The sequence below is a fragment of the Gymnogyps californianus genome, chromosome 2 (assembly GCF_018139145.2).
Source record: "Gymnogyps californianus isolate 813 chromosome 2, ASM1813914v2, whole genome shotgun sequence".
NCBI lineage: Eukaryota > Metazoa > Chordata > Aves > Accipitriformes > Cathartidae > Gymnogyps > Gymnogyps californianus.
In genome coordinates, this window is record NC_059472.1 from 22,238,685 (window position 1) to 22,256,093 (window position 17,409).

The following is a 17,409-nucleotide window of genomic DNA, read 5'->3' on the forward strand; positions in this document are numbered from 1 at the left end:
GTTACAGTTAATTCTTAAAATGGTGGTGGTATATTTTCATACGTCAAACAAGGAATTAAAAAAGTTAATGAACTTGTTTTTGATATTTATATTCTAAAATGACTATTATAAAAAGCCCCTGCAATGTGCAAAAAAAGGCTAGACAAAGACTACAGATGCAAGAGTTTGGTGCCTTTCAGTCAAATACTTGCATCCAACTCTATAGAAATAAATTCTGAAGAAAATTGTACAAAATAAAAAAAAAGGGAGAGATTATAAAAAGGGAGGGAAAGTTATTTTGGCAGTTCTTCGATGATGATTCGGGAGACTGAATTCCATCCAGTAGAAGCATCTCCCCGTGGATAATCTGAGCAAGTCCCGACCCAGATGGCAATATCCACCAAGCCGGCATTGATCCCTTCACACAGACCTTCCACTGGTTAAAGACAAAAATCAGGTTACCTTAGCAGACACAATCACTTTGTATGTCACAACTGAAGGTGCACACAAGTACTTAAGAACAGCAGTTCATTGCAAGCTCATGCTATTTAGTTAAACCTGAATAGCATTTTCAGAAATAAAAGCTATGACTTAGAGATGCGGCAACATAGGTTACAGAGTCACGCACGGCCTTTATCCATGCTGCTTCTTGACGTCTGTCACAGTACCTGAAGCAGATCACAAGCGACAGGATGCCTAATGGGAGGTATACCTGCTGCTTTAAATGTCCAAATTTACAAACCGGTAGCTGGGATATGGCTTCAATCCCATCCAGCTATCTTTTCAGCAGTGATGGGGAGGGGGGACAGGGACACAGCCACACCTGGCTTCCACAGCTAAGCCCTGCAAAGGTGATTGCCACCCTGTAATCTTTTCCACTCCTAATTCACTGCTTCTGTATAAAGTTCCACTTCTGTTGCCCTTCCCCCCCCCCCACTAGCACCACTAGCTGGAGGTGGGTTAATGAAGACAGGTGGGTCCTACCCCTTGATGAAAAAAAGCTATCATCATCGCTCTAGACGTTAGATTTCATGCGTCATGAAATAGTACAGGGACGAAAATGGAGAAAGAGTATAGACTTGACGTTAGCCCCCTTTTCCTAGTGTCACCTCCTTTTATGTCGAATGACTTCACTAATTTGCCTGTTGCTTAGCAATTGAATAATTGTTCTAGATATTTCACTTTGGAGGTACTTTTGTGCCCCACCTGAAATTATAGTAGAAATTCCAGGAGGAATAAGTCTCATTTTATGCACAGATAATGCGCAAATATCAGTATTTTAAGCCAGGATGACGCTGTCTGCTGGGCAGTAAGGCAGTTTCTCCATATGCTAATACAGCACAGAATGTCTCTGTATTCATGTTGTAGCAGAGATCAGTAGAACTGTCTGGATAGAAATCTCTTCCATTTCTAAATTGCAGGATGTAAGTACCATGAAAAATACCACAGTAATAAAGTACCGCTTAATAAATAATTCTAGTACTGTTACTATTGATAGTCAGCTGTGAGACAGCAGAGTAAAAGTAACAAGTGTTAGCTGGCCTCTCTTCTGCCTCTTCTTTCAGTCTTTTGACTTTGGAAGGCAGACTGTACTCTCTGCATTTGGTAACTAGATTTGCTACTGGCTTCTTCTACTCCATCTCTGTTCACGCGGTCTTGGCGTACATACCTGAAGAAGTTCGGTGTATATTAATAGTAGAATTCAGCTCCGGGCTTCCTTGATCTAAATATATTATGGCTTCAATAGGAAGTGGCCCAGCACATTCTGCCCCATTAAAAGTGAAGTACCAGCGCTGACAACAGGCATTTTTGCATTTTAGCCGAAGCGATCCGCTGAAGAGAACGCGGAGAGCACTGTTCGAGCGCATCTTTGTAAATGTACATTCCTAAGAGGAGACAAAAATGCTTTGGTAGCAACCTCTGGTTTTGAACATATTTGTTTTCTGTATATTTAGGAAATATATTTATATTTAGGAATATATTAGGAATATATTTCAGAATGGTTTGGCTATTCTCTTTAGTCCCTCCCCTCTGAAAAAAAAAAAAAAAGAAAAAAGTAGAGCCTGGCAAATACCATAGAGTGCAAAGACGCAAATCAGAAACAACACCTCATAGATGGTAATGGAGAAGGGGGATTATGGAAATTCTTAACTTTATTTAGATAATACCTGTTGTTAAGTTGGTAACCTAGTTACCTTCTGGGGTTTATGTAAAGGGGTATGAGCTGTCTGAAAGCTGCACTCAAGTCCTTGCATGAGAGGACAGTACAATTTCTGTCTCTGTTACCAGAAATCCTGGATTTAACAATTATCACAACATTTGTGAGAGGCTTAAACCCTGATAAAAGCTCTACAACTGAAAAAGAAACATTTTCAGGTTGTTAAGAGGTTGTTATTCTGTCTTCAAAATGCTGGATATCGGGGGGGGGGGGGGGGGGGGGGGGGGGGGGGGGGGGGGGGGGGGGGGGGGGGGGGAAGCTAGGGACAGTTCTGCAAGTACAAGGCAGTGAGAAAGTCTACTCAAAAAAAGTTGATTCTCACTCTAGCCACAGCAATAGCAGCTAAATTACTCCAACCAGTCTGGGCATTGTTTCACAGCTGGGATTGAGCTGGGATTTCTTCCCCTCTTCTAGGCTTGCACCACCGTGTTTGAAAGTTTTATACCCAGGGCTGCAGCGGAGGACAGAATGTTTGGGTTGGTTAGCCTGGGTAACACTTGGTACTTCTGCTCCTGAACAGAAGAATGCTGATCCTTTTTGCAGTAGCATCCTGCAACGGAGTTTCAGTGAACAACCATTTTGAAGCAGGAGTTATAAAGACAGGTACAATTAACAGATTAAAGATGTACATCATCTCTCCTGTTCTTTGTGACTGAAATGGTAAAAACCTTGCCCTGTTTTGGGCAAGCTGGAGGTACTTTTTTGGTAGTGTGACTTTCAGCCTTACGGTTACAGAACTGGTCTTCTAAATGTTTATTAATTATTAATTAATTAAAATAAAAATAAATAAAATGTAAATTAAAATGTTTGTTACTTATTAATAATTAATTAAAATATAAATTTTTAAATCTTACACCAGCCACATCATTCTTTTGAAACACTATTACGGAAATGAAATGGGCACATAGCTGTGAAACACAGCTGAGATGAATCCGAAGCAGCTAAACCTTTGAGAAGTTCACCCTTACATGTAGAAAAAGGCTTCAATAGGAAATCTGTACGGTTGGTGCTACCCAGCTCCTAGAGGCAGATCTAGAGCCTGCTGCGGTTGGTGAAGCGCAGCATCCTAGGCAAAGCTAACTTACTGCTATCTTCCCAAGATCGATGCCATAATTAAGCGCACTCCACGAACACTGCTTGAAGTTGGGCGTCCAGGACTCCTCGATGCTCTCGCGCATGCACTCGCCCTTCTCCCCCTTCAGCCCGTCCCGTCCTGGGATCCCAGGCGTCCCGGGGATCCCGTTGGCTCCTGGGTTTCCATCCCGTCCAGGAACGCCACTGGGGCCTTGCAAGCACATGCCGTTGTACTGAAACAGAACAGATCTTGCTGCTTCCATCCGTTAGCTCTGAGGCTAACCAAGTTAAACACAAACAAACAACAACAACAACAAAACACAAAAACCCCTGCTGTGACAAAAGCTAATGGGCTATTTCTGGATCACCAAGAAAAGGGTTCCATAGAGGAAAAAAAAAGAAAAATAAAATTTCAAAGATAAGCAGTGCCAGCAGAATTTGCTGTAAATTAAGACGCCAATTATTTTATTAAAAGATGCATAAATCCTAGAATTAAAAATTGGCCTAGTCCAAGGATTAAAACCTGTTGAAAAACCTCAGAAGATTCAAAACATTCCAATACAGAAACAAAAAAAAGTTATATATTAATAGTTACTTTCTCCTAACCCACCATTGCTTGTATAACTGCCTCGGCTAACAAGCTTTCATTACTATTTTTTCCCCTTTTTTTTTTTAAAGTAGAGAAACTTTTGCATTTCATAGAGAGCAGAGGTTAACACTGGTTTTCTTCTGTCGCCGCTCCTCTCGGACAGAATGACGTTGCGATAGTAAAGCCACTATCACAAGTCAGACTCCAGAGCGCACACAGCATGTCGGTGTTGATGTGGATGTGGGAAGCTGCACCCTGGAATAATCCTGAAGTCAGGATCCCCGTTCGTAGCAGTGGGAAGGCACACGTGGGAGGACAGCGCACTAATGTCCTCCCTAACATCACAGTATTAGGAAAGATCAAATGTTGCTCTCCCAAACTGCATGTTAACACATGTTGCCTTCATATCTTATGAGATTTGGGTTTGCCCTCCTTGGAGAGTAGGTTTGTGCAGCCCAGAGCTCCTTCCCCCAGCGGCCTGAGTGCTGGATGCCGGGGGGAGCACCCGTGTGTGGAGCTGGCGGAGCAGGCACAGAAACGTTGAGCAGGAACCTGCAGGGGCTGGTGATGGCAGGGCTTTTACTTCAAATGCTCTTTCCCATCTGGTGACTGACAGCTTCCTCCAGTCTTCATCCCAAATCCTCACACTGAACTATATTCTGCTCCTCCCCTTTCTCACACCTATTTCTCTTCATCCGTTTTCAACCACCTAACCCCCACCTGTTTCAAAAAGAAACTATCGTGCAACTATTCCCCCTCCTGCAAGGCACGCCACTATCTGCACCGCAGGAGCTGCAAACTACAGTCCCTGCCCTCTCTCCTTTGGCAGGTTGGTGAACTTTCTTCTTCTGGGGTTGTTCCTTTTCCTGTGCTTTGGTGCAAAAACCAGCATGGGCATCACAGGCTCGGCTGGAGTCACTCTATAAATAAAATCAGTGACTATATGAAGAGGTCTAGTAAGAAGTAAGATGAGAGTTGGACTAATGGATGCTGGCATTCCCCTGCTACCCTCACCAAAGAAAACACTGTTGGCAAATGGCAGTGGAAATAGCGGGATATTATAATCAAGAAGGCCGCGTTTAAAACAAGTTAGCTGGAGAGAAGGCTGCTTGGCGAAGCACACACCGACCTAGGGACCGTGAGAACGATGCAAAGACATTTCTATTTCACACAGCACTGGTTACCTGCTTTTGCTGCTATTTTCCCGTTGGACTCTATTTGTAACAGTGACCAGCTCTGGTTTTACATGTGGTTACTCACCACAGAAATCCCGAGGACATGGCAATCGGCGAGAGCTGGGGCCCACCGAGGCTCAGACCCGCTGCCCCCCATCACCCGGGGCACCAGTGGCGCCGGGCAGCGGCGGCTCCCCGAGGCTGCCCCAAAAGAGGAGCTGCCACCGCTGCTGCCTGGAGCCGCACAGCTTCCTTCCAGAGAGAGCAGCTTAGCCATTGCACACCCGAAAAAAATGGATGTGAGCAAAAGAATTACCTGGGCTTTGGGCTCCGCTCCAACTAAATTCACCTACGCTTGCCAAATCAAGTCTTTTTCATGCTTTCTTAAGCTGGAAATGCATAAAACATCTTTTAAAATGTCCGCTGAAGGCAGGATCCCTTCTTGGGCATGCCTTCATTCTGCCCTGGAAGGGCTTTAGCTGAAGCAGTCTGTACAACTGGGCTCTGCCTGACTCAGCTGCCATTGATTTACCTGTGCTTTGCTGCTCATTCTGCTGCATTTGAAAGCATGGAGCAATGCAAGAGAAATGGGGGACCCTAAAATATCACTCCAACGGAAAACATAAGCTCCTCCATGTGTGCAGACTCCTTATTCTCGATGCAATTCAATTTCCACAATAAAAGTGAAAGGGTAATGATGAGGTGGTGTGAAAGGGAAGGAGCTTTGCTACCAGTGGTGCTCTCAGCACATCACTTTGGGGATCTCTCTGGAGATCATGGAAGAAATGGCCATGCCACCGATTTTCTATAGGAGATGAACAGCAGTCCAGCAGCTCATGGAAACAGCTTCACATCTGCTTTCTACATTCCAAGGACTGGAAAATCTCCCTCCTTTCTTCTGTCCCTGAGATGGGATAGTCCCAATGCATTCAGGTTTCTAGTTGCAATGGAATTGCAAACAACGGTATGCAGTTCCAGGTGCCAAAGGGAATAATGCATTAATGTGACTCCAAGGAAAAGCGGGTTCAGTAAGCGTGCGGGTACAGTTTTCACAGTATCTAATGGCTGCCAAAGAGCAGTCTTTTTATTTCTCTTTTTGTAGTTTATTATTTATCCAGCAGCGTTTTAGGAACTAAGCAGCATTTACTACTTATGTTGCAAGGGTTGCAAGATTTCAGCGTTGCCCCTGCAATCTGCAGAGGGCAGGAATCAGCTCACAGTGCAGCCTTTATTCCCGCCGCGATGCCTCCCCTCCGGCTCGGCCTCGCTTCGCCGTGCGGACATGACTGGGAGCGGAGACTATGCCGGCTTTAACCGCAAACCCCACAGACTCTGACCCTAGGTAGAAAGCACGAAGACAGGCACCCAGCCGCCGAAAACCAGCGGTTTCCGCCAAAGCCCGTCCAACCCTTTCTCAGCATTTCCCTGATTCAGCACAACCAGGGCGTAACAAAAAAGAAAGTCGAGAGAGAACCCACACGGCGCAGGGGAAGGCGGCGGCGGGCCCGGCGGTGCCCTGCCCGGAGCGGCCCGGTGCGGCAGCCAGGTTTTCCGAAAACCGCTCTTTTTTCGCTTTTTCCCAATCTCCGCAACAAAAGAGCAGCCGCGCGGCTCCTCCGGCCGCCCCGCCGCCCCCGCCACCTTCGCCCCCGCCAAGCGCCCACCCGCCCCGCTCCCGGCCCCCCGCCGCCCCCCGGCCTGCCGCCGCTCTCACCACGTCCACCACCTCCCGCTGCCGAAGCGCCTTCTGCTTCCCCTTCGGGCTCTCCGAGCCGCCGGGCGGCGGGGCCGCCGCCAGCAGCAGCGCCAGCAGCAGCAGCGGGGCGGCGGCGGCGGCCGGGGCGCGGCGCATGGTGCGGGCTGGGGGCGCGGGGATGCCCGGGGGCCGGGGGCCGGGGGCCGGGGGGAGGCTGCGGCGCAGGGGCCCGTGTCCGCCGCTCTGGGCGGCAGCGCGGGGATAAATGAGCCTTTCAGCGCGCGGAGCCCGAGCTCCCTCCCCGGGGAGGCCGGGAATTTCCATCCTGTAACCGAGCGGGAACGTCCAGGCAGAGCCATCCCCCCGCAGCCATTGGCACGGGGGCCGGGGGGGCTCCCGCCCCCTCGGGCCAGGCCCCGCGGAGCTTTCCCCGGGCCATGCCGGCACCCCCGGCCGCGCCGCGCCGTGCCGCGCCGTGCCGAGCGGCGACAAGGGCTGCGGGGGGCGCGGGCTCGGCGGGGTCGCCCTCCCGGCCCCCACCGGAGCACCAAATAGCCCTCTTCCAGGTCCTCAAGAGTTTGCTCTGCAGACGGTAACACCTTTCTGGTGAAAGAGGTGTTTTGCCAAGACATGGCAGAACGCCGCAGCAGGAGCCTGATGCGCCGTGAGTGAAAACAGTGGTAAAATAGCAGCTGGGTGTAAGTCACCGATTTCATTTTAACAGAAGTACAAGGTAAGGACACAAAATCGTTCTGAACAGCAGCGGAATTTGGACTTTTATCGAAGAACTTGGTATTGCCTGACTAAACATTGTCAATTTAATAACACAAGGAAAGTCCTCGGCAACCCAGCGTAAACCATCTCATTTTGCTTTCTTTTAAAATAATATTTTACTTTTCTTCATACTAGAAATGAAAGCACTATAAAGTAAAGAATGCTGTATGTCCTTAAGCATTAAAAATAGAAATTACAAATATTTGAAAGATAACTTCTGTATGCTGCAATCTTCATGGGATTTGTAGAGGTAGAGTTTCCAGAAGGGGGAGATAGATAAGCTTCAATACATTTTTTTTCTGAAGTATTTAACAAAACCACACATTTCTCCTGTAGGAATGCATGTTACAAGACGTTGAGCCATTCACGCTAGACCACGCAGAGCCAGATTTTTGTTGACACTAAGCCTCTTCATGTTGCTCTGACTGCAGTTACCTCTGCACTTGAAGCCACGTCTGTCTTTCTCCCCTTTCCACATCCATACTGGCTGAAAAACAGCAAAGTGAGATTTGCACCACAGGTCACACTGCTATCATCAACCCTGTCACACACTGTCCTGAGAACTGGGACTGACGTCAGCCACGTTGCTAAGGTATGGGCTCCTGCCTTGTGGAGAAGTGCAGCGATACACCCAGCCGACTTCATAAAAGGGCTAGTAAATAATAATGGTTCCCTAAACCCGTTGGGAAAATTTATGGAATGATGTAAATCCTTAGTTATAACAATTGCTTCTGTGGCAGCCTCAGTGAACATCCGTGAACACGCACACGCAGAGGCTTCGTTGTGCAATTGTGCGCCGCTGCCAGCAAACCCTCCTGCCTCTGGTCCGGGTTGGTGGCAATACTGTGGAGACGGTAACGTTTGACTTCTCTGTAATGTGCATGTTCACACAAGCATCGTTACCAAGTGGCTGGGGATCCTCAGCATCAATACAGGCTGCTGCTAAGGCACGTCCCTTTCCAGACTGCCAAATTTCTGTATTACAGAAGTAATTTCTTCAGGCAAGGTGCAATAGCTGAAGCACACAGCACAGCAGCACTGTACACCTTCCTAATACAATTACTCACTATTTTAGATAACAAAATTTGCGCATACATCCATATGCATTTCCCCACCTGGGTTTGCTCACCATTAGAGTTTGGGTCCGGGCTAGAAGCTTTTAAATCCCAAATGGCTGGCTTTGCCAGGGGAAGCAAACTGAGGAGCACCGTAAAAGAAGGTCTTAACAAATCATGGTGGGACATCTGCTTTGAGCTCTGGTCAGTGCACTGTGCAGTTCCTAGTGCTCATTTGACTTGCAATGTGCATGACCATCTGGAAAACAGAAACATCAACATCCTCCTTAGCCTGCTTCAGTCCGAGCAAGCCTTGCCATCTGCTAGGCTTACGCTTTGTGGGCTTTTCATATATTTAAGTGCTTCTGAGGGCAGCAACCGTTGTTGAATGCTGGTGAGATACTCGAATCAGAGCTACTGATCTACTTTGCCTTAAATATTTCCCAGACAAAAGGATCTGTTGTAATAAGCTTGCCTAAGCATCTTCAAACCAGGATCCTTATTATGTCAACTAGTGATTCCTTCCTTTTAGCCATACTGCCGTATGATATGGAATTTATCTTTTACATGTGGCTTTACAAACATATCAGCAAAGATGAAGAGGTACATACATCCACCATTTAAATGTCACTGAAACCTTCCACACAATCAGTCTGCTGCTGCACAACCCAGGCAGGCTCATGCCAGGTCACCGTGGCACCGTCGGTGCACCATACACAGCAGATGCTCATGCCACCAGGCTGGTGCCATGAGTGCAGCCTCTCCGCTGCAACTTGAGCTGTTCCCCCTCCCCCTCACATAGCCTCTCAGCATCCCAAAAACCAGCCACACAAGCCTGGAGAGGAGGATGTGCTCATATCCACATGTTTCCATTCACCTCAGCTATAAAATGTTTAAATTCAAGGGGCTGCCCACTGGGTCGCTGGGTCTCTCTGCCTTTCTTGTTCATAAACTCTTCCAGTTTATGAATATTATTTATTAGAGCGCTGGTTTCAATTCAACCAGTAAATAATTGCTATTCATTCCTTGGTCTTCACAAAGTGAAACAACTGCAGTAGGAAAGATTAGGAGCATTTTATCATGGGAACCCATTGGCCATGGTTAATGCAGAGCCTGGGAATGAAAGACCAGGTCCATATTCCGAATCTGGTAGAAGAGACCCAAATCTGATAGAAGAGACCCAGATCTGGTAGAAGAGTCTCCTTATACATTAAGGAGCTTTAGCCACTCAGAAACAGATTCTTCTCAGATGGGAACTATATTACTTGTGGCTTTTCACAACCAGGAAAACGAGGCTTAGGTGTCTAAGTATTACAGAAGGTTCAAGGCTGAGGATCCTGAGCCAAAAAAAGGCCCAGTAAGGTAAGTGCCAAGACCTGGACCTTTCATCTGCTTTTAACTCTCACTGCTTTATACATTTCCCTGTTCTGGTGATGTCTGGGGATTTTGACTGTGATTGTCAGTCCTATCTATGCATTGCTTTGGGGAACACGTGCATACCTCAGAGCAAGCAGCAGAGACCTCAGGCTCAGCAATGCTGTGCTCAGCATTGCAACACTCAGGATCTTTGCTGATCCACCCTTGGTGCTTTTAATTGTGGAGTTCATCATTTAGCTCATTACTGATATTTTAGGGTGAGTTGTAAGTTGGTGTAAAAGGCTGAGACCAGAGAAGACCGCTGAATTTCTCGAATGGCTCTTTGCAGCCTGCCTGTCTGATCGAGGAGACAAAGAGCCGTCTGTACTGCTGTAGAAGAACACCAAAGTAAGAGCTCTCAGGGAAATTTATTACAGGTTTAAGAAATAGATTTCATTTTCTTCCACAAAAAAACTTTGGAACTGCAAAAAAAATCATTGGGATCATGGCCTTGATCCCTTCTAACACCTTTTAATTTAAATATATTTTTTATATAGCATGCGTAATATTTTAAAATAATCCAAAACTTCTCTCCATTTTGTTGCTTTACTAGCACAGATACACCTATTTAAAAAAATCTTCCAGTAGCTTCTACATAAAATGATAAGCATGGCATTGTAGTCACAGCAGTGCTTTGCAAGTACACATACTAACATGTTAATCTTAAAAACTATTTTGGGGCAGATTTTTTAGTGGATTATAATACTCAGCGATGTCCTGTTTCTGCCTTTGAGAAAAGCTTTAAAGTGTAAGTCGTATCAATATTCTACTTGCTGAGACTCTATACCTCCAGCTGACAGTCAAGTCATGCTAACAGTTCACTATACAAGCCATGGAAAAAAAAAAATTGATCATCTGAATGACAGTCAGAAAGGACAGGCAGAGGTTAGAGCATAACAACCGTTAGTGAAAGACGAGAGCGGCATAACTGTCAGGAAAGCACATGCTAACCCTTCAGAAGCTTGTCTGCGGAAGAAGATTCCTGTGTCCACATACAGGAGGATGGCATTTTTTGAGTGTGAGAGAAAAATCCTGCAATTAAGTGTTAATTCTTTACTTCTGAATAAGCACATGGCAGTTCTTAATGTTACTATAGGAAACATTGTATTTTTGCGCAATAGAAAACACTAGAGAGAGGATGAACACTTTTTATTACTCAGATTAAATAAGTTTGCTATCACGATAAATCTTTAACATTGTTACCAACAGGTCAAGACCAAGACATAGGTCAGACACCAAGGAGCTTGTCTTGTGGAAACAGCTCCTTTCATAGCCTGCTGGGGCTTCTAGGCAAATCTTTTTTTCTGTCCAAGTCATCAGTTGATTTATAGCTGCATTTCCCTATAGCTGTGGCTTTTACAATAATAGTGGAAGCATCTAATATCTTAAATTAAACACCACTCACAAATTGTCAGACAGAGCTAGATAAACTTTAATAAAACTATTTGGGACAACTGTCTGCTTCACTGATAAAGGATAACTCAGGATATCCAGACTTTTCCATAGTGTAAACTTTATGATGAAAAGCCCATACTGAGACCTGTTTTCATTGATTGCTGGTTGCAAATGTCTGTACCTCTGCGAGACACTCGCCCGAGCGCAGCTGGCGCAATCCTGGCTGCAGTCATGGAAACGTTTGGGTTGGAAGGGGCGTCTGGAGCGCATCTGGTGGAAGCAGGTCCGGTGAGATCGGGTTGTTCGAGGACTTGTGCACATGGTAGAATGGGAAAATTAATTCAGTCCAGTTTTAAGTTAAATTCACTGGGCCTCCAGTGAATCATCATGTGCAAGGAGAGAGCTGAGGCTCAGGAGAAACATTTGCTCATTAGAGTGGCTGTGAATTAGTCAATGGTAGAAAAATTACTTGGCTGCCTCATGAATCCTCAATGAATAGAAAGGCCTTTTGCAGAACTGAAAAGCTAGCTTTCCTTGAATCCTGCACTAGGAAGTAGTTATTAGGATGTGAAATACAATGCTCCATTCAGACAGGAAAGCTTCTTCAATGAAGGGAGCAGTCTTGGTTTTTCTACAGCATTCGAGTGCACTGCCACAGGTCTGTCCTTCCAGTTTTGGAAGGTAGTACCTCGAATTAGTAGTAATCCTAAAATGAAAGGAATGGACTTGAACTTTGAAATGTTTATTTTTATTTGTATCCAGCAAGCCCTTGGAAAAGGAGTTCCTCAGGATAAGCAAGGCAGCAATGGAGAGTGGGCTGCAGGCTGAGGTCTATAGCCACCATAGCTGGCACACACAAAATACACAGAAGCCTGTGGATGCAAGAGGATTTGGTCACAGAAACAAATGAATTGGCCCAGGACACTCAACAGTTGCACAAAACTTCCTGTCTCAGAGGAGAGACAGAGAGAGAGGGGCAGAGCCACAACAGCAATGACAGCTCTGAACGTGCATGGTCACTGTGGCTCTCCCTGTTGAATGTAGTGGTGCAGCCTGGAGCCCGTGGCATTCCTGAGACCCAGCTTCTCACATCCATGCTGTCCCCCTAGGTGGCCTGACCTCAGTGAAGAAGCACCATGGCTTGCTGCAAGCAGGGCTGTGGAGCTTCTGGGCAGCACCTACCTCATCTGTTCACTGATGACCCGCTGTCACCAAACGGGCAGTGGATTTGCAGAGGCTGCTGGGTCAGGCACAGTGAGAGCGGTTCAGTGGGGTCATCCTGTAGCTAGCCCTGAGGATACTTCAACAGACAAACTCTTGCATTAAAGTTATTATATGTGTGTCATGGTTTAACCCCAGCCAGCAACTAAGCATCACGCAGCTGCTCGCTCACTCCTCCCCACTCCCAGTGGGATGGGGAGGAGAATTGGGAAAAAAGTAAAACTCATAGGTTGAGATAAGAATGGTTTAATACTAAAATAAAATAAAATACAATAACAATAACAATAATAATAATAATAATAGTAATGAAAAGGAATATAACAAAAAGAGAGAAATAAAACCCAAGAAAAGACAAGTGATGCACAATGCAATTGCTCACCACCCGCTGACTGATGCCCGAGCAGCAATCCACCCCTCCCGGCCAATCCCCCCAGTTTATATACTGAGCATGACATTCCATGGTATGGAATACCCCTTTGGCTAGCTCGGGTCAGCTGCCCCGGCTCTGCTCCCTCCCAGCTTCTTGCACACCTGCTTGCTGGCAGAGTATGGGAAACTGAAAAGTCCTTAACTTAGGATAAGCGCTACTTAGCAACAACTAAAACATCAGTGTGTTATCAACGTTATTCTCACACTAAATCCAAAACACAGCACTGTACCAGCTACTAGGAAGAAAATTAATTCTATCCCAGCTGAAACCAGGACAACATGCTAAAATAGAAATCTTACTTGACTTGTATCAACAACTGACTAGTGCAATGGTGCTGGAAAGGATCAAGTCCGACACTGAATCCCTGGCTCACATGGAGATGAAATTGTGTTTGGCCAGAACAGCGAAAGACCCACCAGGTTCCTGTGACGAAAAATGTCTTTTCAAGTCCTTCTTTGAGTTATGTTTTTTACAGCAGGTGCTCATCTAACTATGCTTTTGTGAGGCATGACTTTGTTTCTAGTGTGGTTTCCTTACTTCTGTCCTTGTAACTGTGCTGTAATTACAGCGCCTCTTGGTTGATTAAAAATCTCATTTATGAGTTCACAATTTCCCACTGCCAAGTAGAGAAACTTTCAGTATGTGTGCCCTAAAAATATCTAATGCTGTTAAGGTTATATTAATTTAAAAGGCAAAGTCCTCCCTTGTTTTTTATTGAGTGTGCTCTCTTGGCTTTTCCTACTGGCTTTGTGACTTTCCATTTCTCTCCATAGGGAACCTCATCCTGACTATCAGCTGCTCTCACAGTGTCCATTCTCAGGATGATCTTGCCTACTAAAATCACCTTTTAGGAAAAATAGCTCCAATTAATTTCCATGGTGAGTCCTGACTTAAGCCAGCCCAACACATTTGCATCTCATCCACTCACTGGCATGTCAGAGCCCTGTCAGTGCCATCTCTTCACGTTTCACGGAATGATACGTGTCTGGATTGCTAATCCCTGTGGTGCATCCACTCGTTCTTGAGTTGGAAGTCTGGATCGCAGCCCTGCCTGCAGGAATCTGGAAGGAGAGCAAGTCCCAGAGAGGCCTGTGTCCAGTGGGCAACATCAGTGACTCAAACCCAGTGCCAAGAAACCTGTTCAGCTGCTTCAGCATCCTCAAATCTTCCATCTTCGGCTGGGTCATTCAAGATTTGCATGCACTCTCGGATAGTAGGTATGACACTACCAGAGTTGGGTCTGGAGAGAATGCAGCTTCCCAGCTAGCTTAAGCCATCAACTAATTAACTAACTTACTAATCATTTCCTCCAGGATCTTATCTGGCATTGTCTTATTTTTGTACCCATGTAATTTCTTGTGATCCAGTTTCGTGTGGTCAGGCAGAACATCAGGAAGATAAACTGGCATGCACATTATCTTCATAAAAATATAGATACTTTGGTCATCCTTCATACACGACCAACATGGAACATACTTTTTCCTGTTAAGATCCCTTTGGTGGCCATGTCTAATGATCCCACCATCACCTCTGTAACTTACAAACCCACTTAATGGAAGTAAAATTTCTTCTTGTCATTTCTCTTCACCTTTTATGTCAAGAGTGAGTCCTAAAATATCAGTGTATTCCTCTCCGTTTAAAACACCTGATGTTCTCTCATGACTATACTGCCATACCTGAGAGAATGCTCTCTAGGCTGGAGATCGGTGTCCCTCCAGTTCACCTACGCCCAGTACCGTGTGCCCATTTAGCACTTCCCTTCCACAAAAACTGCTTTCTTCCACACAGCTGCTCTTGCAGAAACCATTCTCCTCTCCTGTTTGTGCTGAGAAACCAGCTGTGAGCCATTCAATGAAGGTAGATCTTTGTATGTTTAAAGGTATCTCATGTTTGTCATTACTTTAACTAGTAAGACCTGAAATAAAGTGAACTTTTATTTCAGATTTAGTTTCGATGAACAAAGTTGAAACACAGGGAATAAGCATTAATGAAGTGCTTAGATATAAATGTCCTGGCATGTTTTTAATCTTTTAATTATACTTTGCATCTCAAGTGCTTTTTAATAGGAAGTAAAATCCGGTTAATATAGAGAAGTGGATTTCACAGATGTGCTTCAGAAAGATACTCTGAGCTCTGCTTCTAGAGATACAAAGCAGACAGCTCATGAAGGTGTGGTATAGGTTGTCCAACTTTAACTACAGTTAAATTCTAGTCCATTAAAAAAGAAGTTAAGCATGATAAGGGACAAAAATAAGAGTGAAAGATTAAGTGCAAAAAAAGGTAAGGCAAGGCACAGGAAGTAACATTCATTCCCATGAGACTCTAAAATACCTTTGGTGCCAGCCATCTAAATCACTGCAAATCCCAGCGGTTAATACTGGCAGAGATCTTTACCAGCGAACGCAGCCGAACAGAGAGCGGTCAGATACCTTCAAAGACTGCTTCAACAAGCGGCCAGTGTCAAGGGAGGGATGTAGCATTTCTCCTTTGATGTGCAGCCTTCTGAAATTGCGCGTTGAGACTGGGTGGCCAAACTTCAAAGGGAAACATGATTCCTCATCCTATTCAGCTACTGCATTTTTCAGTGCTTTGCAGAATGCTAAACTTACTTTTAAAGAAGTTCAACTTTTCATATTCAAATATTTTTCTTGTTTTGCTTCTGAAATTCAACTGGATTTGACCGTCTTTAAAGCAAGTATATTCTGTATCCTGTGAAGAAAGAGGACCTACAGTTCTCTGTAAATCAGCTGAACAATTGTCAAAGAAAACAGAATGATGCTTCAGCTTGCTAGTGCTCCATTCCTGAATTTTTAAGTTCAAAAAAGCAAAAGGATTTAAAGAGGCTTTAAATACTGCAGATATTTTTCTTATTATCTACTAATAGCACCTTTTAAATGTTACAAATATAAACAAAATAACCATTTTTTCCATATCCCAGGTTAGTTTTGCAAACTTTGACTATTTTTTCCCAAGTATGCGTGTAGATTTATTTTATACTTTAGGTAAACTTTATCCCAGTTTTCACCAAAAAAAATTTAGCAAAATAGGACAGTAAAATACAGTATACACAACATGTACCATAAAACTACTGTATTGGCAATTTCAGGTGCTGTTTATAGCACACATCAAATATGACTTAGTATGTTAAATTTATCTTGTCCTTTGAAAGATTTTATATGCAACCTGAAAACTCAGTGTAATGCATACTTTGGAAGTGATTTATGACAGATCCATTAATAGAAAGAAGTAAAAGACCATTTGGCACACATATTTTAAGGCTTGGAGAAGTTGTCGGTATCCTTTATTCTAGCTTTCTGCAAACAAAGGCAGAAAACAAGACTAAAATGGCTGTATCAATCTTTTAAATTGTTGCATTTATAATGCATCTTTCAGAAGATGGCCAGTCTCAATTAAATGGCTTCAGTTGATGGAGATGTGCCAGTAAGAAGTTATCCTTACAGTTCACGAAAAGCCCGTTTAATATGAACTGGTTTCAGTTTTAGCTTTGGTCAGATAACAAATGAAAGCAAATAACCCAAACACCTTTTGTTAGAGAAACTGTTTACGAGCTTCTCTATAGTCCATCACTGTAAGGCAGTCTTCCATACCCTGACTCATCTCTGCACCTCTTTCCTTTCAGTTTCTTTCCCCCTATCATTTTTGTGGGCATTCACATAGCTGTTTAACTTTCCAGTTACTACTTGGGTATTTCAAGGTTAAAGCATCCAGAGATCGCAATCTCTTTAGCTATAAAGGTCACCTTGGGAATTCACAGTCTGTACGTTATTTCTGGTACAGCAGCACTGGAACACACAAGTGCTACACTCTCCATGTACCACTGATGCATTTCACCTCCAATGAATGGGATGATTACTGCTCAGTATTTCACAGTTCTTTGAAAATGTATCTATTTTTAAGCCCACGGTATTGCTGTAACTTCAAAATTACTTTGTATTCATCTTCTTTAGAGCAGTTACCACAAAAACATGACTTTTTCTGAACTACCTAAAAAAGGGAATAATATTAAATAAAAGTGTGTATCAACATTTTAAGAAGGGTGCAGCAAGCGCATAGCGTGGAAATACATAGTCTATGCAATCTAAAGGATGTCTTTAACTAGAAGTCACGAAGGAAAGAATGCTCTAAACGTTAGGATGAAAGAACTAGTTCATTTTCTCACTCATAACTCTCCGTGTTCATGTGAACAATTCCCAGCATTGTTCTCAGTTTCTCACTTACACAGCAGGGATAAAAACACCGCAATACTTATTACCTCACACAGCTTTAAGAAAAAATACATTAAAGTGTCTTACGTGCAAAAATACTACAGTAATAGAGCAACAAGCATGCTACATCTAGTTAATAAGAAGTATCAACTCAGAAGCTC

At 44.4% G+C, this 17,409-nt stretch overlaps 1 protein-coding gene across 1 annotated transcript; it reads right to left on the reverse strand.

The window, feature by feature from the left end:
• Window positions 1-18: 18 nt before the first annotated feature.
• CTHRC1 (collagen triple helix repeat containing 1) lies at window positions 19-6,951 on the reverse strand. The gene is made up of 4 exons (XM_050891147.1): window positions 6,750-6,951; window positions 3,283-3,504; window positions 1,649-1,865; window positions 19-415 (listed from the first exon to the last, which is right to left on the reverse strand). Exons 1-4 carry the CDS (start codon window positions 6,885-6,887, stop codon window positions 273-275), a joined length of 720 nt encoding a protein of 239 aa, XP_050747104.1. The 5' UTR covers window positions 6,888-6,951; the 3' UTR covers window positions 19-272.
• Window positions 6,952-17,409: the final 10,458 nt, after the last annotated feature.

Coding starts and splice junctions, on each gene's coding strand:
- CTHRC1 (XM_050891147.1), bottom strand. CDS start 6,887: ATGCGCCGCGCCCCGGCCGCCGCCGCCGCCCCGCTGCTGCTGCTGGCG. Junction 1,866..3,282: donor TCGATCTTGGGAAGATAGCA/GTAAGTTAGCTT, acceptor GTCTCCTCTTAG/GAATGTACATTTACAAAGAT. Junction 416..1,648: donor TATACACCGAACTTCTTCAG/GTATGTACGCCA, acceptor GTCTTTAACCAG/TGGAAGGTCTGTGTGAAGGG.